The 16200-nt window shown below is 45.1% G+C and overlaps 1 protein-coding gene across 5 annotated transcripts in view; it reads left to right on the top strand.

Moving 5' to 3' along the window:
- Positions 1-3938: 3938 nt before the first annotated feature.
- Positions 3939-16200, top strand: part of aplp2 (amyloid beta (A4) precursor-like protein 2) — a 48696-nt gene continuing 36434 nt past the window's right edge. For all 5 annotated transcript variants that reach the window (XM_068584075.1, XM_068584077.1, XM_068584076.1 and 2 more), the window contains exon 1: positions 3939-4224. In XM_068584075.1, coding sequence (XP_068440176.1) covers positions 4153-4224 — 72 coding nt within the window. In that variant the 5' untranslated portion in view covers positions 3939-4152. The remainder of the gene's footprint in view (positions 4225-16200) is intronic.

The raw sequence follows: 16200 nt of genomic DNA on the forward strand, positions 1-16200 counted from the left end.
TTTGTAATACTTAATGTTCGATTGTGGGCAAATACTCTCAAGTTTTAATTATTATTTATCATTATTATTTATTTATTATCCTGTGTGGTTGATAATAATTATGTTTATTTTATTTTTTTTACACATTTTATAAGAGTAGCCATGTGTTTTACATGCAGACATAAAAAAACAAAGGAGAGCATACAATGCAGAACGCACATTTCTACATAAATACATACTTACAAACACACATCCAAACATGGTCTACAGAGTCCCTGTTTCTGTGGCATCCTGTTTATTCTGTGAAGACTGCTAAAAACTGTCTAACTTGACTGCAGTTATTGCGGCCTGCTCTCGTCCATTTGTATTAATATTGTCAGTCTCGTCTGCAATAGCATACTTCCATTTCCACACAGTACATTGAACATAGAGTGACAAGCGATTAGAATGGTCCAAATATATATATATATATATATATATATATATATATATATATATATATATATATATATATATATATAGATATAGATATAGATATATATAGATATATAGATATATATATGCGGCCCCGGTCCTGTATATATATATATATATATATATATATATATATATATATATATATATATATATATATATATATATATATATATATGCAGATAATGCAGATATAATGCAGATGACAGGCAATGACTGTTGAGCAAAATCTAAATCCTGTGTGTTTACTGCCATCCGGTGACCACAGAGAGGAACTGCAACAGTATACTTCTGGCTCAAGGTTATATGCTCTGACCTCCAGGTTCTCTGATCTTAGGGTTCTGTGCTCTGACCTCAGGGTTCTAGTATGCTCTGACCTCAGGGTTCAATGCTCTGATCTTAGGGTTCTCTTATCTCAGTGTTCTATGACCTCATGGTTTGATGCTTTGATACAAGAGTTCTGTTCTCTGATCTCAGGGTTCTATGACCTCATGGTTCTATGCTCTGATCTCAGGGTTCTGTTCTCTGACCTCAGGGTTCTATGACCTCATGGTTCTATGCTCTGATCTCAGGGTTCTGTGCTCTGACCTCAGGGTTCTATGACCTCATGGTTCTATGCTCTGATCTCAGGGTTCTATGACCTCATGGTTCTATGCTCTCATGTCAGGGTTCTATGACCTCATGGTTCTATGCTCTCATCTCAGGGTTCTGTTCTCTGACCTCAGGGTTCTATGACCTCATGGTTCTATGCTCTGATCTCAGGGTTCTGTGCTCTAAACCTCAGAACTTTCAAAATACAGTTACCAAACGGTTCATTCGATCTGATTTAGTTTGAACCAGTTACACACTGCTGTGCTCAATCTCAAACTCTTTAAACATTCTACTTTACTAATGATATCGTCTGAGTTAGATTTGTCAGCAATATTGTTAGAGTGTAAGAATACACTGACCAAACACAGCACACAAGACTAACAACGACTGCACACTGGTGAACATATGTGTTTTATATTGTAAGGTCAATACAAACAGCTAAATATTTGATGAAACAAAGACAGTAGTAAGTATCAACACTGTTTAATTTGAGTATTGAACAAAACTGTGAGTCAGACGTAGCTGGGTTTAAGGAGTTGGGGATGACTAGAACTACTTCAATGGGCGTTTCTTGGAATTATTCCCCAGGCTTCTTTCATATTATCATCCATGACCGTGTTGAGGGGTCAAATAAATAAAAATCCTCCCTGACTAGAGTGCTTTTTAACCACATGACTAAGGAACGTTTCTATATATAATACGCATTATGAATAATACTGGACTCCATTGTACCACTTTAATACACAAGCATTAATCCTATTGTGTTTGTTTAGGACCCATGTGCAGCTACTCAAGTCTCTTTTGAGAGGAAAGTGGAGATGGATACCTTCAGTAAATGAAAATGAGTGCCACATTGCAGCTTATTTGTTTCCTAAAACCAAAGAAATTCAAACACTTGAAGAGAGTTCAACCCTTTTTTTTTTTTTACTAAACCTCTCTGAGCTAAAAGTAATTGTTTGCTCTGTTTTCTTCAAAACAATGTGTCCCATGATTAGGCTTGACAAACAAACATGTTCAACTTGTTCAAACATGTCCACTGGCCGATTGTTTAAAAAATGAAAAAACAATTTGATGGGAAAGATCAAATTCACAAGATGCCGTTTTAAAAAAGACATCTGAGAGAAATACAACTGAAACTTTAGGAAGAAAAGAAACAAATGTGTGGGAGACTCATTCAGTGTGTGTGTGTGTGTGTGTGTGTGTGTGTGTGTGTGTGTGTGTGTGTGTGTGTGTGTGTGTGTGTGTGTGTGTGTGTGTGTGTAATATCCCTATTAATACAACCAATTGAACAAAGAAAATTGTATTTTTGTCCATTTCATTACCTTCCAAAATGTTCCCTCATATTGGATCATTCGCTCAGTTTTTAACAGCCAAAATACTCTGTAACCACCGTTCTTCTGCTTCCCAAAAGAAAAGCATGGCATTGCCTCTTCAGTCGCATTTGAACAAACAGAAGTGGTGAAAGAAGTATGTCGACTCTTTGATTAAGTAGCAACACGACACTATACATTATCAAAATACTCCATGACAAGTAAACGTCCTGCCTTTAAATTGTCACTTAAGCAAAAGCACATACATATTTACAGTAAACCTCTAAGAGACCCACAGACCTGTTCTTTTTTTATTTTTTTAGAGCAAGCACTTCTGTTGTGTGAACTGCAGAAACCACCTTATTGTCATTAAACCTATAGGGGAACCCGGCATCTGGCGAGGTCTCGAGCTGTAAGGTTTCATGAGGATGTATTTATCACCACGAGGTCATTTTCTATAGCGATATTAAGTTGGAAAACATTTTCTCATTTAAATAGGCTACTATGGGGACTAACATCATGATTAGGCTCATTGGATTCACAAGACTCTCAGCGTATCCATGCCAGGACTGTTGAGAATAAATGTTCCAATACACCATTTTCAGAGAAAACAATACATTTAGGCTGAAAGAAAACAACTGAATTTTGTTTAAAAGTGCATGGGATTATCATAAAGATGTTGTCTGTAAAGTGGTGATTTCATTTTGTGTGAGCGGTCATGGATCCCTCCAAAATCTCATCATGCCAGTTATCCTTTGGGAAAATTGAGCCTGAATATGGAGCGTTATCTCCCTCCCAACGCTGCTTGCATTTTATATAATACGGCTTGTTGTTGCTCTCTTGATTTTAAAAAAAATATTTACACTATTCTTGTTTGTATTCTTTATACACTTCTAAATACATATCTATTTTATCTTTACCTGTAAATATTTCTGTCATTGTGACAGCAACACACTGACGCCCTTACAAGGACCAATAAAGTATATATTATATTGTCATTTCTACTACTGTTGTTGCAGGTTATTTCTCGAATTTCTGATATTTTACGTCAAAGCACATTACTGGACGGCAACAAAGCATTTCACTGCAGAACGTATAAGTTGAGTATTTGGCAAATAAAACATCACAAACAGTGAGTAAAGGCCGGAAATACTCAAGGAAGGGCCACACTTGTGTACTTTGTGTAGTTGTGAGCCCAGTATACCTGACAGGTGCCATTTTATTGATGGCAAAAGTGAAAACCTTCTATCTGCAAAATAGTCCAGGAAAAGTGGAAACCCCTGATCGGCCCTTTGTGTATTTCTCTTTATCTAGTTTCATTTTTCTTTTTTTGTATTTTATATTTTGTATTGGGTATCCCTCAACACCAATTGTTTTTTGTATTCTCAAATCAGATAGGAGGTCTTGCTCTTGGGCCGTCGGCATAATATGACTGAGCCACTCTGGCAGGAGCAGCGCGTGGCGCTGGATGCGCGCTCCCGCACCGGCCGCCAGGTGGCGCAGCGCGCGCTGCTCCGCGTGGATCCGCTGTGCCAGAGGAGGGACGGAGGGAGGAGGAGGCAGCATAGCCGCCACAGAGACGACATATACGTACCCTCAGTCCACATTCACAGAGGACACCGACACTCAGTCTGCCAGCAACATTTTCTCTCGAGCTCGGGTAACAAAACAAGCGGAGCAGGACTCGTCCCGCTCTCCGGGACAGATTATTCCCAAGGACTCTTTATTCTCGCGCACGCAGCTCTCCCAGGATATATAAGTTATTGTAAGAGTAGCTGCAAACCGAAGATCGTGGAAGATGGGTTCAGTCCCGGCGATATCCGTCCTGATTCTGGGCATTGTGGTCCCCGCGCTGGCCGGCTACATAGAGGTATGTGCTCCGAAAGGGTCTCTGCTTTATTCTGGGGAGATGAGTCGGATGAAGAAATAACACTGCAGCGTGTTCCGTTCATGCAGAAGCAAATCTGTCCGGCCTGTATGTTTGTCCTCTGCTCACATGAGACATTAGTGGCAATAAAGCTCTCTGATCTGAACACACTGTTTGATCTCGCCTGGGGTAAAGTATGTTATGCGGGCTTTGACTTCTTCTTCTTCTTCTTCTTCTTCTTCTTCTTCTTTTTTCCCGACATAATTCCCACACAAGTAGCGGAATTGATCTGATTGATTTCCGTTGATCGGCTCATGTCGGGGTTTACACAACACTCCCGTTATATGTGGCTCCACGGGGTTTACGCGTGCTCCTGGAGGCGGTCATGACACCACAGCTGGTTCAATAGGAGTCCTGTTGGCTTCCAGGTCCTCTATTCCTCACTCTTCAGCACTGATTGCGGCTTGTTGATGGGAGTTGAACAACGTGCGGCCGGAAGCTGCTTTAACCAGAATTACAGCAGGGCTTATTGCTGCAGAGATCAAATGAAAGGCAGCAGGAGCTTTGTCAGCCTTCTGGGGACACGTTGGACCACAGGTTTCTTGTGTCCATGTAGTATATTTATAATACACATAGGAGGAAATCCTTTCCCTAAGTATTCAAATTCCAGTCTTTCCTGGGTCAACAGGTTGCCCCCTGGTCTCACTCTTTAAAAATCTATGTAGGCCTAATTACAACTTGACCCATTCAAATACTGCCCAGGAGTCTAGATAGGCAGGTCCTCCTGTACACACACACACACACACACACACACACACACACACACACACACACACACACACACACACACACACACACACACACACACACACACACACGTGTACACTCCTTACCTACCTGATGTCATGTTCCCGCTGGCTGGCCAGTTATTGTCTGTGGACACTGAAGCCTGCAGTTTCAGATGTGTGTGTGTGTGTTTGTGTGTCATCGAATAACAATGCACCCATTTTCAGAGCACCCCCTCCACCCCCTCTTCCTACACCCCCTCCCCACAGAGTAAACAGGAGTGTTCCTGCTCACTGCTGAAGCAACCATGACAAAACACTTTAACGAGACGCCTGCTCCTGGCACTGTTGTGCAAAGTGGTTATCAGGCAATGTGTCTCCCGCAGTTGCAACAAAAGCCTCGGCCATTTTGAGGCAGTATATTGGTCGGCATTGTGTGTGTGTATGGGGAAATAATGGTTATTATGTCCCCAACAAAATCTATGCAGCTGCTGCACTCTCTCCACAAAGACCTGTCCCCTCTGCAGTGATTGCCTCCTCACGGCCGGCCTTCCTAACTACACCGACGTGCCGATGCTGGACAGACTCTCCTGAGATGATTAATGGAGAGAATCAATGATTTTTCCCGATCAGTCAACCAGATTAAATGGAGAAATGTCTGGCGGCTCCTGTGCTCCTTGACTTTGGTTAAATCAATGGCTGTTCTGAAGGGCAAGGCTTTTTTCTTGGTTTGATATGGCTTTTTTTTATTTGCAGTAAAACATCCCATGCATAAAATATGGATATTCATATGCACACATGCCTCCAAAGCTGAAGACTTTGGACTAAAGAGAAAATAAAGAAACAATATGAACACCTTTTGTATTGGAGAAAGAAGACAAAAGAGGAGAAAGAAGACAACAAATCCAAAGATTTGATTGTATACATTTGATTTGTCAGGTTACATCCCAACTAAATTACAGGAGTTGAACATTAACGTGTCACTTTCTCAGCCAGGACACAAATGCAGCCAAAGCGTTTCCTGTAGACGTCCAAATTGTTGAACCAGCCACAAAACAACAGCCTGCTGTTTGTCAGTGAAGCTGCTGCTGTGTGTGGACCGAGCCCTGCTGGCAAGCGGGTGTGCACACGGCTGAGGTGGACTGAACGCACTCCCCTGGACCTCGAGCTCGAATTTACGAGCCAGCGAGAGCTCCTCGCCGGTGGTCAGGGATGGTTTATTCCCTCTCCCGCACCTCTCTCCTCCCATAATCCCTCATCCCTTTGTGTGTTGAGGTGTCATCTGACCGAAGCGGCCCTCTTGTTTTGCAGTTCCTCCATGTCAAGCGTTTTGGGATTAGCCCGCTACCTCAGCTGTGTAAACGCTTTTGTTTTGTCAGATACCTGCGAGAGGGCCTGTGCTTTTGTTTCTTCAGCTGTCCCCCCCTCACCCCTCCTCTTCTTGTCCAACCATCTCCGTGTCGCAGGCTTTAAAGTCTGCAGTGGCTTGCAAAGAGGTTCTGCCTCTGTGATTTCTAGCTCTTGCCATATCATTTCATACCCCTCTTTGAATCTGTGAAACACAAGTGTTTTTAATATTCTATTTCACTTTCCTATGGAAAATCCAGGGTGAGCAGCTTCATTTTTTTTTTCTTCCTGACGCTAATTTAGAAACTGGGCGCAGGCAAGAACCACAGAGCAGGTTTATACCCAGAGCATTGCATCATACTGAGGCATTCGCTGTTGTGACTCCCACTGGATTAATGAATTACAGAAAATCTGGAACAGTCAATCTATTTGGCACATTTTATTCTCTGCTGATTTAAGCAAGCACAGAGATTATCACAGCCATGGCACACCGTGTAAAAAAGACAAATTACGCAACACATCATTACATTTGTGTGCCTGTCGTAAAATAAAAACATTGTTGTCAGTTAAATCATCACAGCCTGTGTGGAGGAGACTTTTACAAACCACCGTGTTAACTCCTGGTCTGAGAGGAGAGGACGAGCAGATCCAATCAACAAAAGTGCAGAAATGCTGAATCCTGAAGAAGGAAAAAAAACATGTTCAGCACAGCCTAAAAAATGACTTTGGTGCTGTGCTTATTGCGCTTTGGTTGCAGTGCTCTTGCGGTAGCAGTTTTTTCTCTCATCGTCTTAAGTCTGTGCGCGCATGCTTTGCTGTGTGTGCTCACAGACAAAAAGTGATATCAAAGTCGCTCTCCTGTGTCTGTATTTGCTCTGGATATGGGCTGATAGTGAATAATTGCACGCAAATGAATGCCCAGAGTTGGCTGTAATTATCGGGGGCGAGTGCCGGGGAGCCGTCTGTTAGCAGGCTGAGTGATTCCCCATGAGGGCCCATTGTGTGGCCCTGAATAGCCGGGACGGCCCCAGGGTGTTGTTACAACTCAGAGGTGATCAAGATACGAGGGCAGGCGAGGGCAGACTGTTGCTGATGTTTCACGCCTGAACAAAACCCAAGTCAACATCCAGTGGTACTTGCATTCTCTCGATGCATCCTCGTGGGCGGCAGGGCACCAATAAAGCCTTCTGTGTGCCGTTTTCTCTCCTCAAAGCCGCAGAGATTACCTCTTTGACTTCCACATTGTGCCGTGCTAATCAAGTTGAAGGCAGCAGCGTGAGCGCCATCGGCCGAGAATCGTCCTCACTTTGCCTTGCATTTGTAGATTAGCGCCTTAAAACCTTGCTTTCAATTGTTGAGTGGGACAGCCCCGTATCCCAGTGAATCCTCTTAGCGACAAGAAACTCTGGGTGCTTATAGATCTGCAAATGGAAAGGTACTAATCCCGAAGCCCTGCCATACGCTCACTCGGTTCCGTCGCCCACTCACTCAGTCACAACTGACTTCAAAGTGGCACAGAACAATGTGAGTCACCTGCACGTAATATCGGTGGTGTTCGCTCAACATGGATGTTTGATCTGTGCTCTGTGACTAACAGTAGGAAGGAATGTCTGATTGAATTCAAGCCCTTATTCTCAGTCCTTTCATTTCCCTCAAAGACACCTTCCTGCCGCTCGGTTCATCTAGTTTCCCGTTCCGTCTGTCTTTCCGACTTCTTTTCATTGCCATGGCTGTTTCTTCCTCTGAGCCCGTGCATGTCTCCTGGAGCGATCCCATCGACAGACACACTCTGGGATGTAAATAGAGAGGCCTCATGGCGGGCCTTGTTCTCGCGATGCCAGGCTTTGTCTCTTAGGGTCTGCGTGCGCTCTAATTATCCAAAGTGAGCAGAGTTGCCTCCTTTTTTTTTTTTTGCAACTGGAAATGCATCTTTTTGTTTCTGTATATTGCTCCACACTGTGCGTGTGTTTGTCTGCCCAAATCCTTTTACAGCTCAGCTCATAACATATTTAGTCAGTTATTTCTCAGTGAGAGATCCTGGGCGGTGGGGACTCGGAGTGAGTGAGTTCAAATCGGCACACTCATGACTGCACACCGCTTAAGTTGCACCAGGCCTCCTGCCATATGTAGGCCAATCCTCCTCCTGTATACGCGGCCAACGTGAGCGCAACTACACCTGAGTCTGTGTTGTGCACAAAAGCCTCGCTCAGCACGGCTGCATGAGAATTCCTTTTGTCGGTTCATATGCCAGAGTGCTCAGGAATGCATCGCCAGAAGTGCAAACGGCTCGCTGTATTGTGCAGCGAGCGGCTCTCTTCCTCTGAGAGCGCCGTGAGCGAGGGAGAAAGAGGGGGAGAGAGGAAGGGGAGGAGGGGAGCAACTATACTGACTAGTTCAGGAGACAAAAACATCTCCTTTAAATCCCTTTGAAAGGAGCCCTGCCATCTCAGACTTTATTTTTTAATGTGCTTTCTGTTTGAGAATGAGAAGACAGTCATCGTAGGTGGGTTAAACCCTGTCACCCCCCTCCCCTTCTTAGTGTGTGTGTGTGTGTGTGTGTGTGTGTGTGTGTCCCCCTGTGGCTCAGTGAGTCACTCTTGCTGCTTGGGTTTTTCTTCCCATGAATAAAATATCTGGTGTGCTATCTATGAGTTATAGCGCTGCTGCACCTCTGCTTGTGGCCCCGCCCGTCTCCTCCTCAGTCCCCGTCTGTCCACATGTGATGCTGCGTTCACAACAAAAGCGTTGGGGAAATTCGCAATGCTTTTGTTGTGAATGCAGCACGAGGAAGACTGCGTCTACGATCCCCCTCTTTGTCGTATTCTGGTGTGTAGCTTTCATTTCGTAAGATCACTGAGTCACGTGCAAACTCTGCCGAGGCCTGTGCACTAATTTGTGTGCTTTTTTCCTTTCTTTTTTTTTGCCTACACACAAAGTGAAATTGAATGGAGGAAAACAGCTAATAATCAAAGAGGCAGATTTACTGAGTGCCAAGTATTGTTTCCTGCTGTTTGCCTGCTCAACTGCACCAGACATTATATGAGCATACATTACTCAAGTTGTTTGAACTCATCTTATTGTCTCTATTGTCGAACAAAAGCATTCAAATCCGACCCAGTTTTTATAACTCAGTCTTTGTTTCGTGTGAGAGCTGGAGTGTGTGCATGGTTCTGCCTATCTAGCTTCGTGCATCATACTTGTCCGTCCTTATTTTCTCTGTATGTGCATGAACCGCGCTGGTGGGCCATTTTATTTTGATGTGTTTTGTCTTGGCATCATATCCAGCATGCTTCAGGACGTGACTGCGGATAGTCAGAGCCACAGTGTCGCATGGCGATTTGAAAGCCACTGGAAGTCCCTCTCTTAATTTATCTGCATGTCCAGGTATAAACACAGTGCCAGTTTTATAGCTGAAGGAGAATGGGGAAGGAGGCGGGGCTCTTGATAAGCTGGCTGGATGACTGGCAGGCTGCCTGGCCGCTGTAGTGCTCTGCTTTGCTGAGCAACACAGCAGAAATACGCCATCCAGTGCCAGGGAAAACACAGCATGTTAGTTCCAGCTCCCTCCCTTTCCATCTTCCTGCTTATCAAGCTTCCTTTTTATCCCTCCTCTCTTTACCCCCATGCCTGGAGTGGAATTGGTATCCTCCAAGCTGGAACCCACGGTGGCACGAAGGCATGTTTCTTTTTTCTAGAGTTTATCTTTTTTCTCTCTCAAGAGAGTTGGGTGGAATGAAAATGTCAGAAGGGAAGGAGATGTGCAGTGTAACTGTACAGCCCCAGAGTGAGGCCTGTGCCGCCGCCGCCGCCGCTGGTACTCGAGCTGTGTGACGGCCCTGTTAGCAGCCTGTCTGAGACGGCACTTTCTCAAGGAGAAGGTGGCCAAGGACAAACAGCAGCTCTGTAGGTCGGTCCACTTGAGACCCATACTGAACAAGCTGGAGAGTTCACCTTTGGGAAACAGAATACTAGCGTTCCACCTTGGATGTCTGAGGGAGAACAGATTTTGTAATAGGAATTGGATCTTTTTTCTTTTCAGTTTTTCCCCTACTATTCCTTAAACTCCTACTGTAATTAATCCAGCTGTTCAAGCGTGAAGAGCTAAAGCCTGCAGTGTCCCTCCCTTCTCTCACAGATAATAAAAAGAAGGGTTGTGTTTTGATGATTTCCTCATTCTAAAATAGAAAACATCTGATGGCTGAATGGGTGAAATTAATGCTGCTTGAATGCCAGAGGGAAACCCTTGGAAATAAAGGGTACAAACAGACTGTGACGCGTATAATTTCACTGAGAGCGTGTGTGCTGCAACTCCCTATTCTCCCCTAGTCCTTTATTCCCCCGGCATCCACTGTGCATACCTTTCAATAATTCAGTTTATTGAAGGAGCAGGAACAATAACTTTGCAGGAGTCATAAATGTAGAACAAATTGTTGCAGTGTTACAAGTAGGGATTATTTTCACCACTGATTAATATGTTGAAAATTCTCAACAAATGGCTTTTATTTAAACCTATGAAAAGGCCCGAGAGCCCAGGATTTCTTCAAGTTGCTTGTTTTGTGCAATCGACAGTTCTCAACCCAAAGAAATACAATACATAATTGCAATAAAGAAAACGGCAAATCCTCCCATTTGAGAAACTGAACACCAACAAATGTTTGACCTTTTTTTGCTTAACAGACATAACAGATGAATCAATGATCTAAGTGATCAGTTAATTGGCAAGTTGATTGACTAATCTATTAATGAATAATGGTTTCTGCATCAGAGTGTGTCCGTTTGTGTGCTGTGTGTTACTGCACGCTAAGCGCCTAATTGTTGCCGGCATGCTTAGCAGTCTGCACCAGAGCTGCCTCCACCCAGATCAGGCAGTGGCTGAGCTATGACCCTGATATTATTCTTGTAATATCTCTCTTATTAATGACAACTATACGTTTCCATTATCTCTCACAAGAAGTTATTGGAAGATCACTCACACTTAAACATGCATGGGCAATAACTCCGATAGCAACAATGATGTATGAAATACTGACTCAAACCATGACTTGTGAGGGCTCTCTGATCACCAGCTGAAGGAGCACTCATGTGACTTGACATCATGTCTACGCTTTTGGTTACAACCAGTTCCACACATCCACATAATAAATAGTTCCTTAACATTGTTCAGTTTTCCCTTACAAAGCTGCAGCTCAGGAATGCTGCAGCCATGCACCTTTATCAGCCATTTTGATCTGAGATAAAAACCAATCAAGCACTCTAGAGAATTCCATTAGTTTGATGAGATATGAATATAGCTCCAAGCGGAAATCTGAAATAGACTGCTGTTTTCAGACAAACCCATTAAAAGTCATTTGATCTTCTGCAGCTAATTATAGAGCCTTCTGAGCAGCGAGCCGCCTTGACCTGGCTCCACCCCCTCCATTCCCCACCTACCCTCCAACCGCTCCCTTCAGTGTTCATCACATCCCGTCCTTATGTTTCAGGAGCCTATTTAGCGTCGCTGCGCTATTATTGAGGTCCTGCGAGCTGACGGGCAGCACAGTCGTGCGAGGGCTCAGGGAGTCGCTGTCATTGTGCTTATTTGGATCTGGGATTCCTCCCAGAGAAGTAGTAGCATGCTGCAGAGGGGCACGCTGTGGGGAAAGACACAGGAGGTGGGGGAGCAAGGTCAATCGATAGACAAAAAGCGAGCGTAGTAGACAGGCTCCGAGATGGATGCTCCTGCTGTGAAGTCTGTGTCTTCTCCAGAGAGACATGACTGATTAGCTGTTGGCCTCAGCATGTCTCACTGGAGTTATACTCTTCACTCGTCTGATTGGAACCGCTCCCCCAGATGAGAGGCCGAGGGAGGACAGAGCTGGGCTTAATGACAGATAAGCACATCTACATTACATCCATCATTTTCCCCCGGTAAAGATGGCCTCCCTTGCATTGCCCGGAGCATCGCAGGCTAATGCAGGCACGTGGGCTGGGACTCTGCTCCCCTGCTCGGTGTCTGCAGGGGAGAAGAGGGAGCAGCAATCAGAGCACAGATTCATTTAAAATCAGCGTGGGTGGTCATGGGAGAGCGTGCAGGGGCCGGTGTCAGCTGCCGTCTATAACTTCTTTCCAAGTGGCAATCGCAGTGGTTGAGTGTCGTCACTGAGACTGAAAATTGTAATAAAGCCTGTACGAGGGTAAATTGAATAGAAAGATTTGCACTTTCAATATGTGCTGAAAAATCATTTTTACATCACCTCCACAGGGCCTTTAAGTGCAAGTGAAATTGGAATATGTGAGTAATAAGATCTGTCTCATAGTTCAAACGTGACGGAAATATTCAGAGTTCGTGGGTTACCAGTGCCTCACATTTAAAACGGCAAACATTTGATGTTTTTTCTTCTTCTTCTGATAAAAAACTGAAACAATTTTTAAAATTGTTGACCCATTTTCTGTTCACAACTCTTTTGATGAAAGTGGGTTGCAGACATGTCTGAGTGAAATGTGGGAGCACGCTGCTTGATGTCTGCACTTTTCTTTGCTGCGTTTTTTTATAGTATCGAAAATGAGTTGTGGCGTCAAAGTCAAACCGCTGCCGTCATGCTAATACTAGTAGGGTCAACACAGTTCTCCTCTCCTTCGGCATTCCCATGCAGTACATCCGTCACCTGCTATCATTTCGTGTTGTCAGATCATGGAAACATTGCATGTCCTTGATCTCGCGCTCTCTCCTGCAGTTCTCTGGCAGGTCTCCTGCTCCAGCGTGCCCTCGCCACAACTCCTGGCCGCCTTATAGCGACTGAATGTGATATTTCCGCGTTGTCCTTGAAACTGCGTTCCACCGCCGGCTCTCAATGTCAGCGCCCACTGTGCAGCATTCCCCCCACAGTCCGTCTGATTAGACATGGCGTTCTTGGTCCCCTCGTCTCTCGTCGCTGACTGTACTGCGCCACACATTTTATCGGGAAAAAAATGTCTTATTTTGTTCGCTGGAACGTTCTGCCCTTGTACTTCCCTCACCTCCCTCTTCTCTCACCCTCCCCTTATCGCTCGATTACACCTCTCACATCATGGGCACTTTTTCCCTCCTTGCCTCCCTAATTTCTCTTTTGCTCGCTCAACAATTGCGTGCTCATTTACTGAGAGAGTCCGAGCAGCTGAGAGACGTCAGTGACGGGACTGGAGGCCTCGCTGAGATGTTTCTGCTGTTCCTTTTATTGACAAGTCTGCCTGGTCCTGAGGAGCAGCCTCTTGGCCCTGCATGCTGATGAGCACGGAGTCATCCAGCAGGAAAATGTAAAAAGCGGGAGTGGGAGTGACGGAAGGAAGGAAGGGTGGAAGGAAGGATGCGGCACTGTGTTTTCACTGTTTTTGAAGGGTATGAGAGGAAGAGGAGTGAGCACAGGTCATTTCTTCCAAATCCCCTCTCCTCAGTGCCAGGGATTAGGAGGCAGTGCTCTTCAGCAGACGAGAGAGAGGCACACTCCTGTATCTAATCCTCCTCTTTTAAACTGCTGAGAGTGCAGTACAAAGTGGGGGAAGAGTCAGTGTCCACATAAAGCGCCCCGCGGAAAACACAGGCCCATAGTTCAAAACAAACTGAGCCCTGTCTAACAATCGCCTAAGCCCTAAATCTCCTGCACAGCCACTGCCAGAGCCGTTGGCTTCTTCCCGTCCAGTTATTGCTTCCCAGCAGCCCCCCCCCCCTCCTCCTCTTCGTCACCTCACCTGAAACTCTACCACAGAAAGCCGGCACTGTCAGAAATACCCCTTATATAGTATAACCCTCATTAACTTCTCCACCATGGAGATGTCAGGCTTAGACACACACATGACAGTGATACACACTTTACACACTCACATGTGTACACCTGCGCACACACACACTGAATGAGTCTCCCACCCAGCAACAAGAAGCTTTTAATAAATGGACAGGCAATGGCTAATTTAATCATGTGAATGTGTATGCTACAGTGGGTGGCTTATCGGCTACTTGATCTCCATCCCGGCTCACTGGAGAGAGCTGGGAGCAGGAGCTGCAGGAGGAAGAATGGAAAGGCCTGAGCTTGTGGGGGAAAGGAGTCAATGTCGTTAAAACAAGAAAAAGCTAGTCAATGTCATGAAGTCCGCGGCTCTGCTTCCAATTGAAAAAGGTGGAAGTGAGAGACAAAGGAAGGCGGGGAGCTCATTAGGCAAAATGGAATCTGTCCTAAAAAAAAAAAAAAAAAAAGGAACCTGCTTAAGCTTAAATGGGAACTGTGGTGTGAAGTTTTGGCTAAATGCGTTGTTTTCCTTAGTGGTGAGGATAGTTGATCTATCTATTTTAGTCATCAACATCTGGCACAGTGATGTCAAGAATGTAATCCGCTCTCGGCCACGTGGACGATAAGCCCGGATAGAGAGGGCTGAGAGGGTCGCCCCAGCTCACATGGCTCTGAGAGAGAGAGAGAGAGAGACCGGCTGAGAGAGTGAGAGAAGCAGGTGGAGAGAGGTAAATGTATAGACATAGTTGAGGCAAGAGGAGATGGGCGCAAAGTGATGAAAGATGAAAGGAGGGAGATGGAGGATGGAAGGGTTGCCCAGGCAAAGGGCTTTTAGTGGGCAGAAGGACAGAATGGGTCGTTGTGCTGACAGGCGCTCTGCAGGAGAGCAGTGCATGTTGAAACCTATTGCCAGCACACCATGAAGCCGAGAGGCTGACGCAAAAGAAATCACCTAAAAATGGACCTCAATCATCACAATCCTCAAGTCATTAGCGCAAAATGAAAAGCAATTATCTTCTTCCTGCAAGAAATAGTTTTGACACTCCGGTGCCGTACTTATGCAATCATGCACCTGCGTAGCTTAGCAACTAAACAACAAGCTTTGGGCAAAGCCCTCAGTGTAATCATCTCTTTATCGCTGCAGCACACACTTATCAGTTATCACTTGACTGACTTGAGTTTGTAGGTACCAACCGTCTCTGCAAACAACCCAGCTCACACCTCGAGACGCAGACATTTTGGCTGGTTCTGTTGTATTCTTTTCAGACATTTGATATTGGCTCATATTCAAGCACGCCACTAATAAACCCCTCAGTCAGAGCTGCCACAATTAGGGAGCTATTTACAATTTATTGAGCCTGGCGCTGTTTTTGTTTCTCTTTTAACTGCTGTTGTGACAACTCATTGTTATGAACAAGCTAGCAAAGGGAGAAGCAGATGCATTTTTCATGATGGATAATTATGGAGATGGCCAATAGCAGAGACTGTGTTTTATTGGATAGTCGCCACACTCGCCTGCCCTGCCTCTCCCCTTCAGCCCGTCTTCATTCCTACATCCTTCCCAAAAGGACGTGACAGTGATTGAACTAACGAGGGAGCTGAAGTTGAGCCCTTGCTCTCACTTGACATGTCTTTCCCCAAATTCGGCAGCATATACTGCAAATAGTACACCCGGAGCAGAATCAAAATACATTTTCTCCCTTGCTGCCTCCTCCCCTACATCCCCTGTCCTCTCTGCCTCCTGCTCCTCCACCAGCCATAAACCAATCTGCTCTGTATCTAATCTGACCAGGTGGGCAGGGAAACCCAAATGCAATATTATGGCGGCTGCGGATGACCCTCAAGGCTGTGTTTGATGGGGCTGGAGAGGTGGACGGAGAGGAATAATATTCCAGGGAGACGCGTGCAACTGAAATCTGTGTCGAGAGGGGCCCAAGGGGAAATGGCTCTCCTCGCATCAGTGGCAGTCCCTGCCCTCAGAATAAAAGAGTAATGATGCTGATGTCGGCCGTCGGGCACGCGTTACACAAGCAGGCATCTGAACAGCAGCGCTGTGTGTCTGCGCGTCTGTCGCAGCGCAGATAGCAGCTTCGACAACCAAACGCAGT

Source organism: Clinocottus analis, unplaced genomic scaffold (assembly GCF_023055335.1).
Source record: "Clinocottus analis isolate CAN_PGR_092001 unplaced genomic scaffold, fCliAna1.0.p SCAF_2, whole genome shotgun sequence".
NCBI classification, from domain to species: domain Eukaryota; kingdom Metazoa; phylum Chordata; class Actinopteri; order Perciformes; family Cottidae; genus Clinocottus; species Clinocottus analis.